General features: G+C 42.9%; 1 protein-coding gene across 3 annotated transcripts in view; it reads left to right on the top strand.

Annotated features, from left to right (window-relative positions):
- The window catches only part of RBKS (ribokinase), a 69,775-nt gene that overhangs the window by 44,417 nt on the left and 943 nt on the right, over window positions 1-24,415 (top strand). For all 3 annotated transcript variants that reach the window (XM_037405686.1, XM_037405687.1, XM_037405688.1), the window contains one exon: window positions 4,222-4,410. In XM_037405686.1, coding sequence (XP_037261583.1) covers window positions 4,222-4,410 — 189 coding nt within the window. The remainder of the gene's footprint in view (window positions 1-4,221; window positions 4,411-24,415) is intronic.

The following is a 24,415-nucleotide window of genomic DNA, read 5'->3' as shown; positions in this document are numbered from 1 at the left end:
TTGTTATTTCACCAGTTTATATTTGCTGAAGATCACAGGATCATAGAAGCTGGGAACAGACCTCTGGAGGTCTCTAGTCCAACCTGCTGGTGAAGCATGGCCAGTTTAGGCCAGATTGCTCAGGGCTTTGTCCAGTCAAGTTTTGAATCTCCGAGGATGGACTGACTGTGTGACCTCTGGACACCTGTTCCACTGCTTCATCACCCTCGTGGTGAAAAAGCTTCTCCTAATACCGGAATTTCCAGAATGTTCCAGCTTGTGCCTGTTGTCTCTAGTCCTACACTTTGCACCTTCAAGAAGACCCTGACTCCATCTTCTCTGTGCCCGCTCATAGTATTGCTGTAGACAGCCATTAGATCTGCCCTCGGCCTTGTGCTCTTCAGGCTGAGCAAGCCCGCTTCTGCCAGCCTTTTCTTTATATCCTGGTCCCCGGCCCCCAGACTGTCTCGGTGGCCTTTCACTGTACTATGCTGTAGTGTGTCAGGGTCTTAACTGTGCCAGAGATCCCCATACTAGATACCATGCTGCAGATTTTCTCTTGCAAATTCCACGCAGAGGATCCAGAGTATCTCCCTGAAAGTGGCCGTGTAAGCCATAGGCTGCCCCAGGTACACCACAGCTCGGAACGCTTGGCAAAGGTTCATATCAGACTTGCGCTCTCACTTTTACACAATGTAAATTAGTACTGTTGCTGAAAGAAGTTAATTGTTTTGGGTTGGCTTTTGGGGCTGGTGTAGAACTGGGGGTGGTGTTAATTTTAACACAGATCTGCTTTGCAATTCAGTTTGTTTCCTGGCCACACAAATTGTTGTGCCGGCGCAGGAGAATGGGCCATGTGGACAGGAGCGGAAGGGAAAAAAACAGGACCGATTTTTTTCTGTAGCAGTGGTTGTTTGTGTCAGCTTACTGTGGCTGGACTCCACAGTCTAAAGGGACATGGAGAGTTAACTAAGATTAGTGAGGGTTATGGCCAAAATCACATCAGATAAATTAAAAGCTTCAGCTAAATTTCTCTTCCACTTTTGTAAACAAAATTAAAAGAATTCTGTGTAGGTTAAGTATATAATATCCGCCATAGGTTTATTCTGACAGCAGTTTTGTGGAATGTTCTCCTGCTTTATAGGTCCATTTAACTGAGGTGTTTTATGAGACTAGCTGCAGAAAAATAAAATTCTTAATTTGCTGCCCTTTTGTACAGTACTGTGGCAAATGTCCACATTGGGGTTTTAGTATTGTTATTTAATTTTTTCTTTACATAACCATTAGTTATTTCCTTCAATTGTACTACAGTTTGTTTTTTAAATAAGATTCTACTGAAGCGAGGAACTTAAAAACTCACCACAGTATTTAACATCAGTTGACATTTACTGCAATCTCTAATTATTGGCACAGAATCTGTCTGGCTTCTGCTGCTTTTATGGTTCTTCCAGCTTGTTCCAGTGTTTTTTAGTTTCACCATCCTGCTGTAGATGAGTTAGATGATAGTGGTTTGAAGCAGTTGAAGATCTACTTTTATACAGACTCTGTCTGTTCAGTGTAATTTTGTTTATTGGTATAAGCAGTATAAAGATGAAAAGAGAGATACTGCAAAACCTTTCACATATCAGTCCCAGAACAATTCTTTCACTACCCAAGCAAAAAATCCTGTTGACTTGGGACACAGCAAGCACAGAGAGAGGTACGATGCTAATGCTAAGCATAGAGTATGTGTGTTTCATTAGGAAGAATATTATATCTAAATACTTCATTTACCTTGCTCATGAGTTTGCAGAAGTGTAAATACCAGGTAAATAAAGCCAAATCAGATTTACTGTATCTCTTCCAAAACCAAATCCACTTTTGTTCTGTAGACTTTGCAATAGGTAGAATGTTTGGAATTATTGCCCCTCATAATGTACATTGGAAATTTAGTTAGCCAGTTTCATTCAAGCATTTGTGTAAATCCATTTTATTCCTGTAACAACATGTGCTAGGTCTTCTGAATACAGGAATGCATAATTCCTGCTCCAGATATCTTAACATTTATGAAGAGACACAGACTCTTTAAGCACTTGAATATTAGAACAGAGTATATGTATATTTTAATACTGTTTATTATCTATCCTTGGTTACTCCAAAGCCGTTATTGGTGCACTGAGTTCTTGCAAACCTTGCAATAAAATACATTTATAAGGTTTTGTGAGATACTTTTTGAAACAAATTTTCTTATTTGAAAATACTTTTATAACTTTTCAAAAGCTGAAATAGGTTCAGTTTGCTTAAATAGGTTGCTCTGCAAGAGAAGTTTGAGCAGCATGGTGACATGCCAAAGAGAAAACTGGATAGATTTAGTTGCTTTCTTATAAGTTAAAGCTTACCATATTCTTGTCTGGGGTCAGGTTGTTTAAAAAAATGTAGTTCTAAATTGCATGTATGTGGCAACCAGACCTTGCCCCTGCAGTGCACAAGTTTACCACCCCCCCCCCCCCGAGGCCTGCCACACCAGATCTGCCTTGTAGCAACCAAATCTACAAAGCTTGAAATCATTTGTGCATTTTTCTAAGTGGGGACAGCAGGACTTGGTCCTGTAAGTTGGAAAATTGAAACCAGCAAGCACTCTGCTAATGATACTATAAACTCTAGGGAGTGTGTTGGCATCATCTGGCCATCCAGAGCCTAAGGGTGGCTGCTCTCCCCTGGGTCAGGCTGAAACGCAGGAAATGACAGTGGCGAGCAGCGGGCGCTGACTCACAGCTGGGGGCGGTTTACTTTGGGATGGCTGTAGTAGTTCCTGTCCCCAGCTGTCTGCCTTCCCTCTCTTCACTACAGGCATGGCAGTTGTTTAATCACTATAGTTTACAGTCTGTTATATCAAGAAGTATGTGCACTGAATTCAAGTTTCAGTAATGCAGAGGAAGGTAGTTTGAAATATTTCAGCAGCTGTTTCCCAAGAAGCCAAGCTGCCCGTGCAGCAGAGGTCAGGAAATGTAGCTGGCGAATAAGTTCCAGAGTAAGTTTTCCACTGAAAATAAGCCCTGAGAGTGTGGAAGCTATGCCCAGTTGCTAGGCGGTTATCTGAAAACACTTCGGACTGCGTTTTTCAGGATCCAGCAGCAACCCTGTAGTGCAAGATACAAAGTAGGACTTCGCTTTTCTCAGGCAAGCAGGACAAGATTTAGTAAAGACAGCAAAATATAGTACGTCTGTTTACTTACAATTGAAGGCACACTGTGTTATACAGGAGTACTGCTTGCTAGACTTTCAGATAAAACACGCTGTATTTTCTTCTCCCTTTCTTCCTATTTCATTCTTGTTCTCTTCCCTGCCAAAAGAAAAAAAAAAAAAAAAGAGCACATGACATTTGACAGGGCTATGCCATCAAGAAAATGTATGAAGTGGTGAAAAGGATGCTTGATTCTGGAGTTTTCATTGCAGATTTTTGGGAAATTTTGCTCTTAGTTGGGTGGAACTAGAAGAGATTAATTTTAAGAGCCAACTGGGAGAAGTTGACTTAAGGTCACCATCTGTTAGAAGAGGAGTTTATCTGGGTTTTTACAGAGCCAACACAGAAGAGCTTCAGTCTTGACAGAGGCCTATGGACATGGCCATAACAGAAATACATAATAATCTTGTAATGGGCCTTTGCCCAAAGAAGGCTTCAGCTAACTTTTAGGTATTCTTATCTAAAAATATATATTAAAGTAAACAGAGTGGTCAGAGTTGAGCAAATACCTTTTTCCTTCAAGAGCTTTTCCCTTGTGATTTCCCTCCAGCTGAACACTGAGAATTTAAAAAAGAATTTAAAAAGTTTCTCGCTTAGCGATAAATATCCCCCAGCAGTAGTGACCGAGTTACCATGTAGCATTTTTCACATTAGACCACAAACTGTTTTTGCCAGGGCTGTGTCATTGTGTCCATTTCACAGATGAGGAAACTGAGGCATGTGGGAGAAATGTGATTTTAGTAGGGTTGCATGCCAGGTAAGCTGTAGAATCTGGAACAGAACCCATGCCTCCTGTGTCTCTTGCCTAGGCTGCCCTCTGTTAGTCTGCTGTGACTGAAGTACACGCTGCTTTCAAATGAGGAGCAAGACATAGCTGAATATCAGCGTAGGAGGTGGTTTCATGATCGTCCTATAATACACGTTTTAGAAAGATATTAAATGCTGTTTTCAAATGTAACTGCTGTCCAAAAATGAATGCTGTCAGATTATGATTTTCATTTGCGTGGGTTATTTTCCAGGCAGAAATTTTAACGGGCATCCCAGTTGGCAACCTTGAAGATGCTGAAAAGGTGGGACGCATGCTGTTAGAAAGAGGGTGTAAGCTCGTAATTGTTACTCTTGGAGCAGAAGGCTGCATGATGATATCAGTAGAAGAACCCATTCCAAAGCACGTTCCTGCTGGGAAGGTCAGGGCTGTGGACACTACGGTACGTTTTTGTGGTTTAACTGTCTTGCTTTGGAAAAGACTGCTTAAGCACTAAGGGAAAGCAATGAGTAATCAGCCAAATCTTTGGGCACTAGCACAAAGACTAATTTATGATGTGAAATTGATATCTTGCTTCCAGCCTCTCATATATTAAATGTCAGGTCACTTGAGTTTTATAGTCTGTATTGTAGATGAGCTACAATTATTATACATACTGATAGTATCTTTGGGTTCCTCATTTACTGAAGTCAGTACCTGTCTCTCACTGTAATGTGTGATGCCGGTGGCTTAAGCTGCAGTCCGGTTTTTTCACCTTTGCCCATTCATAGAATTCATCTTGTCCAGAACTCAAATGCTGTGGGAGACAGGAGATACTACTGCCCTCACAGCCTGAAGCTGAACATTTGGCTCTTCTGACACAAGCATGAATTGCTTACCAAATCTAGCATAAGGTGATTAAAGACATAATTTTTACAGAATACAGTGGAAATAACCCAAAAGGTTCTTACAGCTTCATGACAACTATTTAATGATGATAGGTAAGAGATACTTGGTCAGAGGCACTTTAAGTCTCTGACACAAGGGTACTTTTTTTACTTCCTGCTCAGAATGAAATGCAGAAAGCATACTTGAACAGTCCACTAAATACAATACCCCCGTCAAAAAATAAAAACAGGACAGGCAATAGTTAAGATAGCATTGCTATGAAAACCTTACCACATTGCACATATGGGGCTATTTTGTGTTCCTAGTATTATCTGACATACATCCAAAATAATTCCAGTGGAGTTACTGAGAGCAGAGCAGGTCACATTGTATGTACTAACTATACATTTAAATGCCTGTTATAATAACGTCATATTACATATGTTCTGTTACAATAGTTCATTAAAATCTTGGAGATTTTACCATCTGGTGCATTCCATATCTGAATTGCATTAATAATAACTAGTTCTTGTAGCATGTTTTTTATCCGTGGACTTCACACTGCTTCATAAAGAAGGAAAGCAACTGCTTCAAGGATGAGGAAACACAGGCATAGAGGACTGAAATTACCTAGCTCAGTAGCATGCAGTGGCAGAGCTAGGAGTAAAGTCACTTCGTGCAACACAGAACATCATTCGTGGATTTGGACTGTGATGTGTTGATACTGTGAAAGGCTCTGTTTCACTGTTAAATTTAATCTTTTTCAGTTTAACTCTGAAACAGAGATACTTTAGCTCTATTTTCCTCTTTTTACCCCTTTGCCGTTTAGAAGTTTGACCTGGAGTTAGTGCTGACTTTGGAATGTCCTATAGTTCTGGTTAAGGGAAACATCACTGTACTGTACTGTGCATAAGGTTCTTGGTAGGGAAATACAGACACCAAACTGCCGCTGCCTGCTTTTAGCCCAGAATTAGATGTGCCAAGGGAGTGAAAGGCAGAGCTCCCAAAGCTGCCCAGAAGCAGGATTCATCGGCTTGGGAGCAACAAACACCTTGTGAACCTGGCTTTATGGTTTCTTGCTCTGAGTTGGTAAATCCACTGTTGCTATCAAAGCTTAGTGTTAGAGTTTTTCTCTACATCACAAAGAAGTGGTGAGGAAGAAGCATGTGTGATTTGCTTCTTCAAAAGAACCAGAAAATTGCTGCCAGATCAGCTATTGTTTGGTATCTAAGATATTTGCTGCTCTTGGAATAAAACAGCAATACTGAAACCACACACTGTGGCTGAAAAGTGTTTTTTATCTTGCCTAGCAGTTCAGAGTTTCATGACTGAACTAATTTAATGCTCCTCTTTTGTTTGTTTATTTATTTATTTATTTATTATAAAAGCCTGGGGTTTGAGTTTACTGAATCCTTGCCCTGCCTCCTTGTGGCCAACAGGTTACTGACTTTCACATAGCAGAGGATTTTCACAGTTAATTTTGTTAATCTACTTAAATACCAGTGGGTTGTTTTCAGTAAAACAGCTGTGCTTGGTTTGTTCTTGCAGACTGAATGAAAAAAGATGTGTTGGCCTTCCACTGTAAAAGTCTTACAGTGCTCAGACTGATTATCACTTTGCCTGAAAGCAAGTGGGTTTAAAGCAACCCTTGCAAACACTCAGCAAAATAGTGTCATCCTCAACTAACCTGGATAGCTATATTGCTCCAATAAATACTAAATGTTCTAGTAGGACATGTTATTCTCTTCAGAGGCCGGTCTGCAGTGGATTCTGCCCCAGAGGAATAAGTTCAAGCTGTAAGGTGACTTAGCAAGTAGCCACCTATCTACAGAGTATTCAAAGCTGTTCATGTGCATGCTCTTAGCATACCATTTGATACTGAACAAAAGTTGCTACCTTAAACTGTCCTAATTGAAGCATCGTGGGGGGCTAGGCTGTAATTTTTTAAGCTGCCATAATCCAGTCACATCTGGTTATGTGCCTGTATCCGTACTGACATGGTTTGAATCTGCAGAGTAAAGTTACTGCCAGACAAAGAGTTAAATGATGTGTATAACCCATCATAGGATTTGCAAAAGGTTACAGAGCCCTTATGAAAACAGTCTGTTATTAAAACAGAGTTTACCATTTAGAAGATAGGCATATAAGATACAAAATGAGCTTCGAAGGCCTCTTTCCCTGTAGAAATTTTCCCATGGCTGTTACCACTGCCCAGAGTCCTCCCTGCAGCAGTGCGGCTTCAGTACTGCCTCCTGGTCATTTCTGTTGTCCACAGCAATTGTGAAAATTTTTGACGAGAAAATGCTTGAGTAGGTACAGCCGCAAAGAGTAGTAAGAATTTGCATTCCCTGTCCCTGGTAGCGTGCTCATTCTCCATGTTCAAGGGTTTATCAGAGAGCTAAGGGTTGATAGACTCTTCCTTCTAGCCCTTGAGATGGTTAAACATAAGAGTTTATTGGCAGAACACTGGGAAAAGTTGGCTTCATCTCCTGCTCTGTGGTGGAACATGAATCTTCAAGATTGAAAATCTGGCATTTTTCACCCACACTAAATCAGTACTATAAAGGAAAAAAAAAAGCTTGTTGATTATTTTTTTTAGCACTAATTATCTTAATGTGGGCTTTACTAATGTATGCAGTGCTTCCCATGACTATTAGCAGAGCTCTCCATACACAGTCCAAAACATGTAGAGCACGAATAGTCGTTCAGAAGGAAGTTTTGCAAGACATGGTATTGTAAAGCTGAAACATCTGTTTCTCCTGTTATAGCTAAACAGTGCCACAAGCTTTTGTTAACAAAATAAACTTTCCCTTCATTTTACTAGTTTCTGCTAGCTATTTTCTATATGCAGATTTTGAATAAAAATAAGTGAATTATTGAAAAATTACCCTCAGATTTTCCATATGAAAGAATGAAATATCTGATTAAGCACACTAGCCATATCAATTTGTAGTTGAAGAAGATGACATACGTAAAAGACATTTGACACATAGAAAAGTACTAATGTATAGCTAATATAGCAAAGGTAGAACCAATTATAACCAATTTTCATTATTTTAAATAGTTGCTTTTGAATGTACTTGACCACGTGAAGTTAAGTATATGCATTTACTTTGGTTTTGGAAGAAACTGTTTCTGCTTTAGGTGAAACTATTATATGAAGTTGCATTAAAACAGCTGTGAAGGATAATTATATAATTCCATTTATATGACACTTCTTCAGTTGGTAGCTGAAGGTTTCGCAAACCAGTCACAAATTTGATAAGCATTTCACAGAAAACAATGATATCACATACACACATTTTGCAGTTGTGTGTGTGTGTGCGAAGCAGTTTGCTTGCCGCTGAAGCAGAAGCGCATCTGAGGTGGAACACGGCAGCTGCTTGCGAACACAGCTGTGGGACATGACCGAACACCGTCAGGTCAAAATTGCACTTGAGGTGAAGTGGATGATCTGTGTGATGAACCACATGATGATCCTTGATCGTGGCATCTGCTGCTGCAGTAGCCCTGAACACACCGTCCTGGCAGAGACATGTGCAGTCTGATGGCAGAGGAGGCCACGGCACTGTCCGTACTGGGGAACAAAGCTCTGCTCTTTTTGCCCCTTCACCCTCACTCTCCCCCTCTCCTTCTGACAATCATGTAAAGTGTAATTTACAGCACTATTTACATCTGTTTACATTTACTAATTATATTCCATTGAAACTGCCAAGGAAAATTTGTCAGAAGAATGTAATTACTCAAAGCTGGAATTTGGCCAGCAGTGAGATTAGTTCTCTTCCATTTTGCAAAAAAGCACTATGGGATCGTACAGAGCCGAGCGCTTCAAGTGGCAGCTGGGGACCAAGTCGAGCCCCTGAAGTACTGCCGGAGGCCGGCACAGGGCTTGGCATGTGCAGGTGGGCTTTGCGGAGGCAGCCGGCTGCCTGGAGCTCCAGGTTACTTGGGGTCTGGGCTTCAGAGAGTTGTCCATGCCAGGCCTCCTCTGGAGCTGGGCAGTCTGGTGGTCAGTGGCTACGGCAGGCTGGAACGTGTCTGCTGGCTCTGGGGCTGCACCCTGGGGCTTGGGGCTTTGCCTTTTATGTGGCTGCACCTTGCAGTTGAAGGTGGGGTGTCCTGTCAAGGGTCCGTGCTTCGAATGGGAGGGTCGGCACAGGCAGAATCTCTCCTATGCAGGGGCGTTAGTGGAAAACGGGGTGCTGTCTAAGGAAGCCAGAGCAGCCCTGCTACCCGCCCCGCCCTCACCCCAGTTCCAGGTTGCAGCAGGGACGTCACTTTGGGCACGTCTAGGGTTAGCTTTTGTAACCTCTGGTTTGCCGCACGGCCCGGTTTGGATCAGGATGCTGAATGATGTCCATACATGCTTACGTCAGTTAGGGTGACTTTCTAATTTCCATCCAATCTGGTCTTTTAAATCCGTAGTACAATTGCTCTGCCTAAGTAAGACCTCTTCATCAGCTTCTACTTGACCTGTAGGTTTACACGTGCCGGTGTTGTCATGCACAGAAGTCCTGCATTAGCACACTCACAATCAGCTCAGGCATCTGCATATCTGGCTTAGGCACAGATATATTCTCTGTAAAGGCAGATGGAGACGCTTGGGCACACAATATTTAAATGAAAATTTGGAATCGCTTTTCACAATGGTGCCCCTAGTAAACAGCAGTAAGTCCATGGTCTCCCTTCTAAATCTCATGGAGAACCCAGAATGTTTAACTTCACAATATTTCTAAGCACAATCATTAAATTTCCCATACAATTCCTTACATTACCAGCATTCTCCCTGTCTGGCTGTGCTTTTTGGATACAGAGAGTGCACAGCCTGCTGAGGGAAGCTAAGGAGATCACAGGTTGAGGTGCCATTCTTATGAACAGGAAGCTCATTTATGAGACATGATGAAATTCAAAATTTAATCTACTCAGTTATGCCTGAAATTTGATACAAGAGTATGATTTATTCTAAACAGTCCTTCTCTGTACAATATTCTCAGAGACAGATGATGCAGACTATTTGTCATAATCATAAATGTTACCATTATTTTTTCATGTCAGTTCTGCAAATGAAGGCTCGTTGCTACAATATGAATTTGTCATCAGATGTTTTGTGTTCAAATCCTATTAAGTTTCCCTCTGATTTCTTATTACAATATATTAGTTCTGGCTCTTTTACTGTGAGAGAGAATTAAAAAGGCTGTCTTTAAGCAGTAGAGTGCTCACTGGGCAGCTTTGTATTGAACTCTGAATGAAGATGTTACACAATCTTTATTTTAATAAAGCCTCACATAAGTGTATAGCTATATAATTTTAAATATGTCACAGTATTCAGGCCTGTCCAGTAATTGTGGTCTAAAGAAGGCGGTGTGGTTTAGCGATTTGAACAAAGGACTGAGTAAGACTTCCAAGGCTCTGCAAAAGACTTGCTATAAATCCTTGGGAGAGTTACTCTTCTTCTTTGTATCCCAATTTATCTGTCTATAAATTGGAGCTGCTATTAATGTGTTGCATATAAACCATAAGAAGTCTGTTAGAGATCAGAACAGAACCTGGGAGGCCTTTTTCCCAGACTTGTCATATAACCTCAGGCCATTTGTGCTTTGGGGGCTTTGCAAACTCATTGAAGTTCTGCTTAAAGTTGAGAGGTCTTGTCTGTAAAAATATGGTTTACACTAAAATTCTCTGACTTAGCTGTATCTTCTGGTTTGGAGGAAGCCTGAGCCAGAGGAGTGAGGTGGACACTGAAATAAAGCCTTAGAATATAAATAAATCCAAAACAGTCCTCCTAATAACAGCAATTCTTTGTCTCCTGACTTTGTGGCCTAACGTCTGAGTCTAAATACAACACTGTGCAATGACTAATTACTCAAAATTCTGTGCATCAGCAGAAGTGGGACTTGTGGTTGACTCTAATATTATCAAATGCCTTTGCTATTTAATAATCTTGTAGCCGTACATTATTTAGCATGCCGTTTGCACAAAGAACAGTGATTTTATTTCAGCTATCTCTCAACAAAGTAAAAATGCAGCTGGTAGTAAATGAAGCATTTGGCAGACAATGTGTCTGATGTACAGTTCTCTAACTTGCTAAGAAGAGAAAAATGTTGTTGAGTGTTTAACCTTTTCCTACCCAAGGACATAGCAAGGAGTAAAGTGACATGAAAGGCAAGGTCTTCTTTTCCTTTTTCTTTTCCTTTTCCCTTTTCTTTTTCTTCCTTTTCCTTTTTCCTCATTTTTTTCTTCTGTTTTCTTTTCCTTTTTCTTTTCCTTTACCTTTTCCTTTTTCTCATCTTCCCTTTCTTTTTCAAGGAAAGAGAAAAAGTTACTATCGGGCAAACAGCTTATCTGTCAGTGGGGTTTATTCACACACCAACACAGAGTAATTATGCCCAGAGCTCCCATTAGCATCCCGCAAAATGACAGCATAATAGCTTCCTTTCTTTAACATGCAACCAAAATAGGTTAATAAATAAGTTTAGTTCCAGTCATAGCCCACTTTCTGACTTAGCCTTCTGCATTCCCTCTTTTACAAATATGGAATCCATTGAATTTTGGAACAGAAAAACCATGAGGAATAAGTTAATCTGCCAGACACTCCAATCAGCAATCTGCACTGTAAATCTATTTAAAGCTGCATCTATTATGTCCTAAAGTTCAGCTGAACTGTGAAAGGGCACATGACTGAAATCACTGCATTTGAGTTGACTCACAGTTAAGTGTAGATGGGAATTGCTTGGCTCATCAGAAGTTTCTGCTTCTGATTCAAGCCTTCTAAAGACACTTCAGTTTTTGAAGGCTTGGTCAGTGGCCTCAAGGTATACAGGTATTCAGTGACGAGAGTTGCGTCCCTCTGCACTGGCAGTCAACTGAGAAAAGGTGGAACAAGCTGGATGCACCCTCTTTCCCCTTTGAGAGCTACATTATCCCCATTTTACAGATAGGAAAAAAGGAATGTAATACGTTAGTGATTAGGTGCTCTGAAGCACTGGCTAAAAATGTCCTGCTCTGAGTTACACAGAGAGTTGGGGTGATATAGCCAAAAATGAAGCACAGGCTTATATTGTCCCATGCTCCTCTCTTAACTTCTAGACAACATTGTCATGGAAGGAAACACTATTTATCTGCCTAGTAACTGTCTATTTTAATCTGTAAGAACAATGTAAACAAAATGAGCAAACAGAAGCGGGCTTGTACAGAACAATTTGCAGCCTTGTTTTCCAGTGGAAGATTCCACAGACCACCCAGGCTTTGCTCTAGTCCTTTTCTCAACCACGGAGCATCTAATTAAATCCCTCTCCATTCCTGACTCTTAAGTGGAGGAGAGCTTACAGTCCTGCACAGTTTCTTTCCAGATGGAAATGCATAATTTCACAGAGATACATCTGACAGGGAGAAGTGGGCCCAAGGCAGTATTAGCATTTGCCACAAATTGCATTAAATTACTTAAGGGGGTACCTAATGAAGATGTAGAATGAAAAGAAGACTAAACCCAGTATTTAGTTTTGTAAGCCCCTTCTGAGATTGCAGAGTGCCAGGCAACAAAAACTTCGCAGTAAAACTGAATTTCTGTCTCAGTTACTTTAGTGATACCAAAAAATTGTTGAATTGTTTGGGTTTGCTACACGCCATCGGTATCAGGTCACAGCATTTTGTCCCATTGCGTCCTGCAGCTCTGTTCCATATACGTGTATATGTTACGTGAAGCTGCTAAGCACCTTACTTTGCTCACTACTTCTGTACTCACAACACAAGGTAAAATACTATTCTTACTGCTGTTTTGTGGATGGGGAACAAGAGCACACAGGGACCTGCTTGTCAGTCGCAAGTGGACCTGCTTCCCTTGATAAAACCGTAACTTCTTCTCTATACTTCTCTCAAAGAGAGTTAGGACTGGAGGAAAAATTTTGTCAGGACATCAGCTGTCTCATTTTCAGAAGTGGACATCATTGTAGCTGTCCACGTAAATGAGAAAGCACGTAGCAGTGCAGAGCTGCTTTGCATTGGGTACTCCTTGAAGAGGCTGTAAGAGGTTTGTGGAAATGCGCTTTGAGGGCAGGTGCTTTGGCTCCACTACTGTCATACCGAGAAATATTCCAGTTTGGAAGTTAACCCGTTTTATTGGTCTGGACAGAAAAAGTAGGGACACTGGCAGCATTTATGCACCACTGGCAGCAGATGTTTTGTTTGGGGGCCAGAACACATGAAGGATACAGCATCCAATATCTAGGTCTGAGATAACATTCTGATGAGGTCTAGGAAAGCTGAGTTCAGAAATATCTTGAAGCTGTCTTTGTGCCCTCTCACTTCTGGGATGCTTTGGTAAAATGAAATAGTGGTATGATCTCTGCAGGTTGGGAGCAGAGTAAGAAATGACCTTTTATTGCCTCTCTTTGGCTTGCAACACAAGTCAAAATCATTGCGGCAGAACGTGCTGCATCCCTTTTCTTGGTTTGCTCTCCTCCCCTTGTCTTTATGGTGAAGCCAGCACAAGGTCTGCTCCAAGAGGATGTTCAGTTCTGGTATGTAGCTCACCCTGTGTTGGGAACAGATATTGGGCTGCCAATGCGTGCGCAGCAGACAGTGTCAGTTGTAATGGTGCAGAGCACTCCGGGATATCTGAGTTGTACCAAGGGTGGAAAGGAAGGAAGACTAACTGTGCGCAGCCATCCTTTCTAATTAAATTCCTGCAGTTAAAAATAGCTAGTGGAAGCTGGCACTTCTGGCACATCCAGAGTGTCACCTTCCCAAGTATCTTTTTCTGGCCTAAGCCGTAGGAAGTTGCAAATGTGATCTGCTGTGTAATAGTGCAGCATATTCTTGGCCAAACTCCTCATCATTTTTTACCTCTTGCATGTATGGTTAGCTTGCAAATGTCATATGCCTCCTTTTCTGCTTTAAAGCTAGCCTCTGCAGAGCCAGGTATCATCCTGGCTGCTGTGGAACATAACCTATGCTTCTCAGTTTGTGCACATCAGTTCTGGGTATGGTGAGAGAGAAGGCAAGCCTGGCTCCGGAGCCCCTTGCCTACTTAGTTACCCAGAAATGCCAATTGCAGTAATGTTGGTATTGAACTAAGACCTGATTTCCCCTAACAGACTTTTCATTGCCAAGTCATTTGGTCGCTACAGAAACCAGAAAGGTTTGTGTTGGATCACTGATATTGCATAATTAGGTTTTCAAAAGAACAAAAACAGAGAAATGAGAGTAGTGGGGAAATCAGGCTTCTTGCTTTTGCAAATTCTAACCACAGAAGATGCCAGAAGTTTTATTTCTTATCAAGGATAAAGGAGTTAATCTTTAGTAGCCTGTCCCATGGACTGAATATATTTCGCAGCTTTAACTAGACAAACGGAAGGAAGCTAAACCAGTAATTTTTGGTGATTGATGGCAGTTATGTATAGGGATGTCTTTAATAGCCAGTTTCCAGTTGAGTGTAATGATTTTGTCCCTTAGGGTTTTGTTTTGTGTATTTGTGTGTAGAGATAGACTTACAGGTATAAACCCAGCTATTCTAGAACAACTCAGCTGTAGAAAAGCAGATTCCCAAATTCTGGCAGCAGTGTTTGTCAGCTGCCCAAATGACTGTAAGGAGGCCTGGGTTTGTTCATTTCAAAGCACAAATAGGCACAGAAACACAGGGAAAAGGTAAGGAAAGTCTCTGGAAGTTCGTGCCTCATTGCTGGTGCCTGTCATTTTGCTACTGAAGTCATTAAATAGGCAGTATGTTTGTTGGAAAGATCCATTTTACAGAGAATCCCGCAAACGCCTTTCTGTCAGAAGCGGTGCCTTGGTGCTCGCCTGCAGCCGAAGACCATGGGTGAGGTGTGGGAGCCCTGTTTCCTGCCCCACAGGTTAAGGACAACAGAATGGGTGGGTAGCAGAGCATAATACAGCAGAGCAGCAGTTCTGGTTTGTAGGTCACATCTGGCTGAACTTAGAGAGAGGAGATACAACTTGAGTATTCATCGGTTTTGATGTCTAATTTTTTGATTAGACAAACTCAGTAGGAAAAGGAATGCAGGGAGCTGGCAAGAGGACAGTGCTAGAGTGAGCTCAGACAAAAAAAAACCTCGTGAAGTTTGGTGGGGTTTTTTTTCCCTCCAGGATATGTAGTTCGGAGGTAGGCAGGAGCAGTGGCTAGCCAGCAAAGGCTAGATACTGTGGTTTTGAAAGAGGCACTCGAGCATATGGAGCTTTCGTGCAAAAAAAGAATGTTTTTTTGATCAATTCCAGGCGAGATGGCAGTTGTGTCATTCTGAGTGCATCTCGTCAGATTAGATGGGATCACTAAGAGTCGTTTGGCATTTTCAGTCTGAGAGGAAAAGAAAACACATGTGGCTAGTGAAATTGCCCAGCAAGGAGATTTCCCCCTTCTGACTTGGCTGTTAGATTATGGGGTCCTGAAGCCACATCAGCCCCTGACATGATACCAAGTGACAGAGTCAGTGGCTATTTGGCCAGTTCTCTCCTGGTTGGGGAACTCATTGTTTGGAAAGGAAACCCACTGCCAGTATTTGCAGCGTACTGCCAGGATAACACGATGTATTCTGGGCAATTTCTAGTTCCATTTGTTCATTAAATGAAATTTGTGAATTAACACAGAAGCGTGAGCTTTGTTAGGAAGAAATTACAAATTGACATGAGTGTGACATGAATAATGAAGGGAGTGAAGTACTTCTCAAGGAAGTGAGATAAGTGAAGCTTTTGATTAGAGTAGGAGAGTAGCTGCATGTTGTTCAGGCTTGATAAACCAGTCTGAGAAGTACAAATCAACCTTCTGAGGAGCTGCTATATTTAGTGCTGAACTTCAACCACGACTCTGTTTCCATGCAAGTTCAAACTTCGGGAAAGGTAGCTACAGCTCCTGCAGCCTGTTCAAGTGAAAGTCCGTCTTATTTCTGTTAGTGGCAGTGTTTGTGTGCTTCCCTGTTGTTGACACATCTTGGTATATATGCTGTTCTTTGCAAGAGTGCCACTGGAGAGAGTTTTGTATTCAGCTGAAGTGTAATGAGAGTTTTCTAGTATTGTGTGTCGTATGTCTGAAGTTTTTTATATGCACTCCAGCAGAAAAACAAGCGTGGAGGGTTTCCTCTGCTGGTTTTGAGTTTCTCTGTGAGGTATGAATTTTCAGATCAAATGAAAGGAGGTCAGAGATCATAGTTCAAGTGTGAAACCAGGGAAGAAACAAGTACCATGGCAAAAGCTAAATGAAGCTTAAACTGAAAATTTACTCAGAAGCGTGTCCTAAATTGGAATAATGCCTTGCCAAAATACCTCACTCTGGTAGCGTAGGAATCAGAGTAGTGGTGAATTGTTTGGTTGATGGGAATCTCACAGGTTCAGCAACATGGATCTGTTGTTTTCAGAACAGCATGTGGAGTTCCTGGTTCATTGCTCTTACACCATTGTGTAAGAAAGAAATAAATTCATCACCTCTCATTAATGCTATCTGGAGTTGAAAGGAGTTTATATGAGCATCATCACACTGAATTGGTCTGATGATTCAGAGTGCTCCCTGTGGGTGAGTACTTTGTTGGCTTTCTGGGGTTAGTCTGTAACACAGAATAACTTTCTTCCCCGATGCTGCGTGGCATACTGGAATATTATTGCCTGGCAGAGCAAAGCTCTCCGGTGCTCCCTCCCAGATTTCATCCATGTGCACTAAGAGAAAGCCATCACCTCCCATATACATTGCAGTATTTTTCTTGTAAACAGCAACAGAGAAGCTCCTCTGTTCTGATCCCCACTGAGAGTCCAGCAGAGCTGTGGGCAACTCACAGAGGTCCGCTTACTAATTTTGGATACCTCGGTTCTGGGGTTCCACAGCTGTGCCTCATTTTCAAACGACGGGTAGCTCGTGATTCATGTGAAAGTCCATGCAAGATCAGGAGCTCTGGATTCAGCCCACAGATGTCTCGAAGTGGGTGTTCTTAACATCCTTGATCTTAAGTTGGGTTTGTTTCCTGTCATGTGAAATGAGAGCACTATTACCTGCCTTCAAAACAGATGCTGTATAGGGGCTTTGAAATGTAAAGCGGGACTGTGTGATACTGCCAGATCTCTAGATACTTTCAGCTGTGCTTTTTAGATGACATACAAATTAAAAATTGCAGAGTTGTGAATGTTGTATGTTTTGTTTCCAACATTCACCACAAACCAGATAACTTTTCAGAGGAATTCATGCATCTGTAATGCTTGTTGCTGATCTTTTTAGAAACAGGGAATAACTTAATGTAGTAGGATGTTTCAGAAAGGAAATAAAATGCATGCAGGAGGCCTTGTATCAAGATTTATCTCTCAGGAATGCAGGGGGTTAACGGTCAGGCTGATTAATCACTGTTAAGGAGCCATCAGGAAATCTGTCAGGAAGTGGGTAAAAATTCCTGACAGCTGATGTGAAGCATTGTGCGGTGTGCTTTGGGTTTGATGTTTCCCAACTGAAAGTCTAAAGTGGGTGTAGTTTAGTTACCTCTAAGTTCTCAAGACATGTGAAGGACCAGATGACATGATGCCCTTGTTCAGCTTGAGTAAGCGAGCAAGAAATGTTCCCCATGCATGGCTGTGTAAGTACGATGCAACATAAATGCAAGAAAGTCAGGGATTGCTCCTTCCCACGGCTTCCCAGAACAGTCTGGAAAAGATACAGAAAGGAAGCATGATCGTTCCCTCATTCCTCTGGTGGGAGCCCACAGGGTACAGGGGAAAGAGTGGAACGGGCAGCTTTCCCTGTGTCGAAGAGGAGCCAGAGTATTAGGACTTGGATTCGAAACTGAGTTAATGAATTGCCTGGTGTTGACCGAGGGTGAGGTTTCACAGTTGGCTTAAGCTGATCCAAGATCCTGCTGCTGCTGAAAGGAGTGTTTCTAACCTCTTTCTCCTTTGCATTGGACTAGCTGTCATGTGGTAATACAGCAGCTTGCTGATCTGAGTGGAAACTAATGTTTCTTGGTCAGTGTTGGCCGGCTTAGTCTTCAGACAGATCAGAGAACTGATCTGCCTCGCTGCTGGGCCACACGAATGCTAGATCTGATGTAGGGGAGGGTGTGGGAACATGAGACAAGGATGAAGACATGAGTGGGGACTGAGCCTTTCAGCAGTAACATAACCGTGGATTGGCTTAAGCCTATTATGAAACTGCAGTCTGAATCACTGGAATTAAGCGTGCACTGCCAGCCTACAGGGAATGCAAATGAAAATGTGTTAGCTTACACCTCCCGCCGTTGTAGAACAGTGGCTGAACACAGCCCTTCTGCACGTGGCTGGGGAGAAGGAGCGTATGGTGGGTCAGCAGCATGACGGTTCCCCAGCAGTACCCGTGGGTCGGGCTGTGCAGACCATGTCAGGCGGCGTTGGTCTGTCTTTGAGGGAGGCAGAGGGGAAGAGGAAAGGAACAGAGGAGCACCGCTACCATGGATTCTCTCTATCTATTTTCCTTTGGCTTGGGGTAACATGTTCTAGCTTGTCTTTGTGACAAGACTGCAGAAACACGCGTGTACCAGAGCACAGATTAAGCACAGTAACTCAGTTGTGGATCCAGACCCTAAAGTTCTGGGGCACAGTATGCTTCTAGTACTTCTTTATCTTCAACCCGAGTAGCTTTGCAGTACTCTCTAGTCTGCACCAGAAGCCTAACTTAGACCTAAAAAGGTGAGCCCTGCTATTTGTTTCAAGTTCATTTGATTTTTATTGCAAAATTTGGTAGTTCCACGTTAAGGATGTTTTAGCATTTTGTTCTGGCTCAAAATTCCATGCATAAATATAGGCATAACTGTGCTAGTGGAAAATCTCTTGGTAATTTTCAAATATTTCAGGGTTTAGAGGTTTGTGATCAAAGGTCTGCTCCTGTAAGCACAGCTGTGCAGAGCCCCGGCCTGTAAGGGTGCCCTACAAAGGTGGCCATCCTTCTGCAGGGGAGCAGCAACCCCAGACACCATGGGAGCAGTCACCCCTGTTAGACCTGGAGCTGAGGAAATAGTTTGAAGATAGCCAAATTAGTTGCATTTCAGGAGAGTTTCAAGAAAGTGGAGTCAGTTTAATTTAAAAACTGACATAATTAAAACTGCCGAAATATCTCCAGTGAAACATTACGGAAAAATGGGGGAGAAAAAAAATACTGACCCCCCTCCAAAAATAATAAAAGCCCAAAACTATTGGAGAGGCAAATAAATGCAAAAGTCAAAAAAGCAGCCAGTAACATTTCCAGAAATAAACCATTCTCCATCACATAGAGAATAAACGTGGGCTCTTTCAGGGAGAAGGAAATCATAAAAGTAAAGACAAAAAAAAAAAGCTGTATAACTGATTCAGCCAGGGCACAGCTTCACACCTGCACAACCACCTGGAGCCAGAGAGAGGGGTGAGCGTGTGTGAGAGCACCAGCCCTGCAGCCCCCGGGCAGGGGGTGCCCCAGGGAGGCGGTGACCCCTGGGCAGCCCATGGAGCAGCTCCCGGCAGGGCCTGTGCCCCCGCGGGGACCCGGGCTGGGGCCGGCTGGGCCCGAGGGACGGCACTCGTGGGAGGGACCCACGCTGGAGCGGTTTGTGAGGAACTGCAGCCCACGGGAAGGACTCGTGTTGGAGAAGCTCATGGAGAGCTGTCTCCTGTGGCAGGGCCCACGCTGGAGCCAGGGAGGAGTGTGAGGAGGAAGGAGTGGCAGATACATTGTCTGGTGAACTCACCGCAACCCCCGTTCCCCGTCCCCCTGCACCACTTAGGGGGAGGACATAGAGAAATCGGGAATTAAGTTAAGCCTAGGAAGAAGGGAGGGGGTGGAGGGAAGGTATTTTTTTCCTGATTTGAATGGCAATAAATTAAATTAATTTCTCCAAGTTGAGTATTTTGCTCATGACAGAAATCACTGAGTGATCTCCCTGCCCTTATCCCGACCCACGGGCCTTTCCTTGTATTTTCTCTGCCCCGTGCAGCTGAGGGGAGCGACAGAGCGGCTTCGGGGGGCACCCGGCACCCAGCCAGGGTCAGCCCACCACACACAGGTACCAAGGGATATTTTACTCTCTGAGCATTTCAGCTGAAATTATCTCTTAGCTGAGACACAGACCGTCTTGGCACAAGAGTGTCTGAATAGATCCCAAAGGCTGGAAATGTTTTTCCAGTTCCACTAGTAACCTTTCATCAAAGCACAGCCCAGGGATTCTTGTAGGGAGACATAGGCTTTCCCCACTCACGAGGAATGGATAGCGAGCGTCTTCGCTGACAGATATTTTTGTGTTACTTAGAGCTAATTTGCAGTTCGGGTACAGAGTAGGCAGGGGTACAGCAAGGAGTGTTGAGCAGATGTGACACAAAGCAATAACATCCTTAGCATAATCCAGTATCACACGGTTATGGTGCTATAAATACAAGAGGAATTCTCCGAGGCCCTATTCCATCGACAGACTTGGGCATCTCTGCATTGCCGTGCATTTAGACTGCACCAAATCAGCTTGATCCTTGGGTTTTGTTCATTTGTGCACTGCTGTGAATGCTTCTAGGAGACTATAAGCATCATTGCAAGCAGTATTGTTGATTCTAAGTTACAATGCAGTTTTTGACAGCTTTTGGACTGATGTTTTGATTTATTCACTGAACAAATAATTTATCATTACAGGCATGCTTACTGTTTCTCTTATAGTGCTATACAACACATCATTCCTTTCAGGACTTAGTAACGTACTCTTACAATGTATTTAATGGAATGAATCCATGTAATACGCAGAGTGCAGATGGACTGTGACTTCTTGAAATATCACCTCTGGAAAGTTTTCTGAGGTCCCATAACATCAGGCTTCAGAAGCCAGGGCCTCCTCCAGTTCTTAGGTGTTTGCCACCGCTCTTGACCCAGAGGACAGGCTGAGGGGGCAAAGGCTGAGCAAGAGGCTGCCCTGGAACAAGGCAGTGTGACTGCTGCAACACTGTGAACTGTAGCTTTTGGCCTTTTGGCCTCCACATCTTTTTGGTGAGCGAGTCATCTTACTGTATAAGTGAAATACATCCTATTATTCTGCGCATGATTGACTGAAAAATGCTTTACTTGCTGGAAAGACTGTTGAACAATATAGTTTCCACTTACAAAGCACTTTCCTTAAAAAGCTTCTCAGGGCATCGTCGTATAAAAATAGTTATACTAAAGTTGTGAACCAGCTTCTGACAAATCAGGACTAACAAAAGCCAAGGTATAAATAGAAGTGTTTTCGTGGGTTTTCTCTTCTCTAGAGGCACAGAATCTCAATCAGTGCTGGATTGTAACAAACAAAAATGCCCTTTTCCAGACACACAGGAAAACAAGGACCTTCCAGACTAGTGGCACAGAATATAAATAGGTTTTCAAAACTGCTTCAAAACCATAAAGTTGAGTCAAAACTGTAACATTGTATTTTAGAACAAGCCACACTGTATCAGACAATTTTTTTGATCTAATTCTTTTTTATTTCATAAAAACTAGCATCTCCTGGTTTAGAGAAAAGTTAAACAAGTTACATTTTTGTAATTGTGGAATCAAGTGTCTCCAGGCCCTCAAGGATATGAGGATTATCTCAAAGTCTGCAATGTATTAGGATTCCTAGAAGACAAATGCTGAAGATGTAAAATAATACAAATTCTGTGTTTATATTTTGTCAGTGGGCAGAATAAATGCACCTTACTGGTCATTTTCAAAATTCATTATTTTTGCAAAGTAGGTTTTTGGTTGTTTTTTTTCTTATAGCAGGTTTTGAAACAGGAGCAGCTAAACATGAAGCTAGTATTTGCTAATCCAGGATTTGGATAATCTTAATTTTACTCTGAGGCTGTTCCTTCTTCTGCTCTGTGCTGACCTTTTCTGAATCCACCAAACCCAATGTAGTTTAATCCACAATACCAAAGAGGGAAGGTCTATTTCTGTAAGCTCTTATTGCAGTTAACCTTGCGGCTGACTCAGTTCTGCTATTGCTCTTTAAGGCACGTTTGACCAGTCATGTCTGCGCAGACCAGAAGCAGGGTTGAACAGGGTATCTACATAATCAGCCTGACGCATGCCGCTGTTCTCAGTGTGGTAGCTCCTGTATTGGAAACACCCCACACACAAAGTATTTACTTACCAACAACTGAATTTATGATAACCCTTGGGGTCTGTAGTAGCTGAGCTTTAGAGACACTGACTGCTTAAGTCAATGTACGGGAAGTAGGGATTTCAGCAAAATTTACTGGCTTCAAATCCAGTATATTCTCCAATCATCCCATAATCTTTTCTCTTGAAAAAAAAAAATACAAGGGGGCTGTTTTCCCTTCTGCATAGAAATAAGCTGTTCACCCCCTTTTCCACCTTTGTAGTCATTTAACATTGTTCAGCCTTGCCAAAAGGGAGACCTCCAGCCATCTCACAGCCTTAGAGCATCACCCACAAGAGGAGAGGCACAGTGATGTTGCAGAGAGAACTTACATTCCATCTCGCCATCATCCACACCTGGGTGACGTGCGGTTAGTCTTTTTTTGCTCCAATAGCAAACGGTGCAGCAATTATTTGGGGCAGTATTTAGACACCTCCGTTAATAAAATAGATTATCAAAAAGACAGTATTCTGCTCTGTGCTGCTGCCAAGTAATAGTTTATGCTATTTGACACCAGATATTCTGAGTACTCTTCATTAAAATAGTTGTCCGCTTCCATTACCCAGTGATCACTGTATGAAAAATATTTGATGTAAAAATGACAATTCTTCCTGCTAGAGCTGCAGCATAACAGATCTGCATGCTGAAATTCTGTCTGTAACAGCAGCGCCAAAATAGCTTTAATAATTAATCATGCGCCGATTAGATTATAAACTCTGAGATGGGCCAGATTTTTGTATTATGCATCAGACAAAAGACACTGGCAATACTTAACTAGAAGTCACCTGCTCCTGCTCCACCTGCCATTGTGGGAGCACTCTGGAAACCAGAAGAGAGACAATGGCCCAACAGAAATTGATAAGAACCTTCACCCGCCCCTCGTATGTTCAGGAATACAGAACTGTTGAAACAGGTGCTGCTACAGCTGCATGCCAGGGTACAACGCTGCTTGTAATTAACTTGTAATTTGCCAGGCGACACTCCATCGCACCCCGCTGCAAGGCAGTGGTGACGGTGTCCAAACTTCAGGCAGAGCAAGAGTTAAGCAGGGAGTTCCCTGACTGGGAACACCAATGCAAACAGCTGCTGTGGAAGGGCTGGGCAAGGAGAGAGGAGGCACAGCACAGCGTGGGTGCCGTGGACGCCCATATCCTGTGCTCACCCCCTTTAGGGTCCCCTTGCAATTGTCACACTGCTCTGCCCTGTCAGCTGCTTGTAATGTTAGGAACAGATTTCCGTGGAAGTGGTATTTTTTTGCTGGAATGATACTATATGCCGCTGATTTTAGGGTAAGTAGGAGTTTAACACTGAGAACCACTAGAACTCAAAATTGGAAAATTACTTCCTAGGCTTAACTTCCAGTTAGAAATTTTGCTCAGCTATCTGAACTTTTTCCAGGCCCTTTGCTCTTGTCCCATGACTCTTGGGGCCTATTTCTTACAATTACAGAGGCAAAACCCCTCGGGGGAGATAGTCCGTATGCTGGTTCTTGAACGATGCAAGATCCTACCAGTATGTCCAGTGTAATGCTGGTATAAAAGTATGATTGAAAAAAGGGGACCTTGGAACCAGTTTTATGGTACCAACAAGAATTTCTATCGGTCACACCAGTTTGCGGGGAGGAGGGGGAAGGGGCGCTGTGGACTGAAATGAGCAAACCAAGTTAAAAATTATTTTGCCAGTTGTTGGGGACGCTACAGAGCACTGAACATCACACAACAACAGTTATTGTTCAAAAAAACTCCGGAGGCAAACAGCTGTCATTCCCTGCTGGTCAGAGCAGGACTAGTGGTGGCAGAACTGGGCTAGAGGGTCAGAGCGGCGGGGAACGGCCAGGGCGAAGGTGTGCGCCCCGTGGGCCGAGGGCTGGCGCGGGCAGGCAGAGCATCTGAAGCTCCCCTGGGAGGCACGGCCCGGGGACGGGTGGCTCAGGAGGGCCATGGCTGCCAGATGTCACTGTCCTCTGCTCTCATGGTCAAACTCAGCGCAGGTGGCAAAGCGTGCCGTGGGAATGAGAGTGGTTTACGTGCCAGACGCAGCGCAGACCTTCATCAGTGGGACCTTCTTAATGCACAACAGCCAAGTTCTGCAGGCATCAAAATGTATCGGTCTGCAACTAGGAATTTACAGGCACCACAAGCCACATGGGTTTTTTCCCCTTTTCTCTGTCCCTTCTACCACCACCCCTTATGAAAAACAGAAGTTAAATGAGAGAAAAATAGCTTTAATGAAACATTTAGGTTGAGAAATCAAAATCGGACACTCCAACAGGAAGTTTCAAAAGCAGCGCTTGTGGCAGCATGTTGCTGAACGGCAGCGCACTTCTTTACGTTTTAAGCCATATTACAGTGTGTACCTTGATTCAGCTGCTGCTGGCAGAGACAGCATCATGCCATTGGTTTAACACGGCAGACTTTCCTAGGCATAGAAAAATGATTTACATCCAACCCCTGAGCAATTCCCTGACTCCTGCAATCAGTGCTGTAACTTTTCTTTCCA

Source organism: Falco rusticolus, chromosome 12 (genome assembly GCF_015220075.1).
Source record: "Falco rusticolus isolate bFalRus1 chromosome 12, bFalRus1.pri, whole genome shotgun sequence".
Classification (NCBI taxonomy): domain Eukaryota; kingdom Metazoa; phylum Chordata; class Aves; order Falconiformes; family Falconidae; genus Falco; species Falco rusticolus.
The sequence above is the reverse complement of the archived record's forward strand: the minus strand, read 5'-3'. Positions and strand labels throughout refer to the sequence as shown.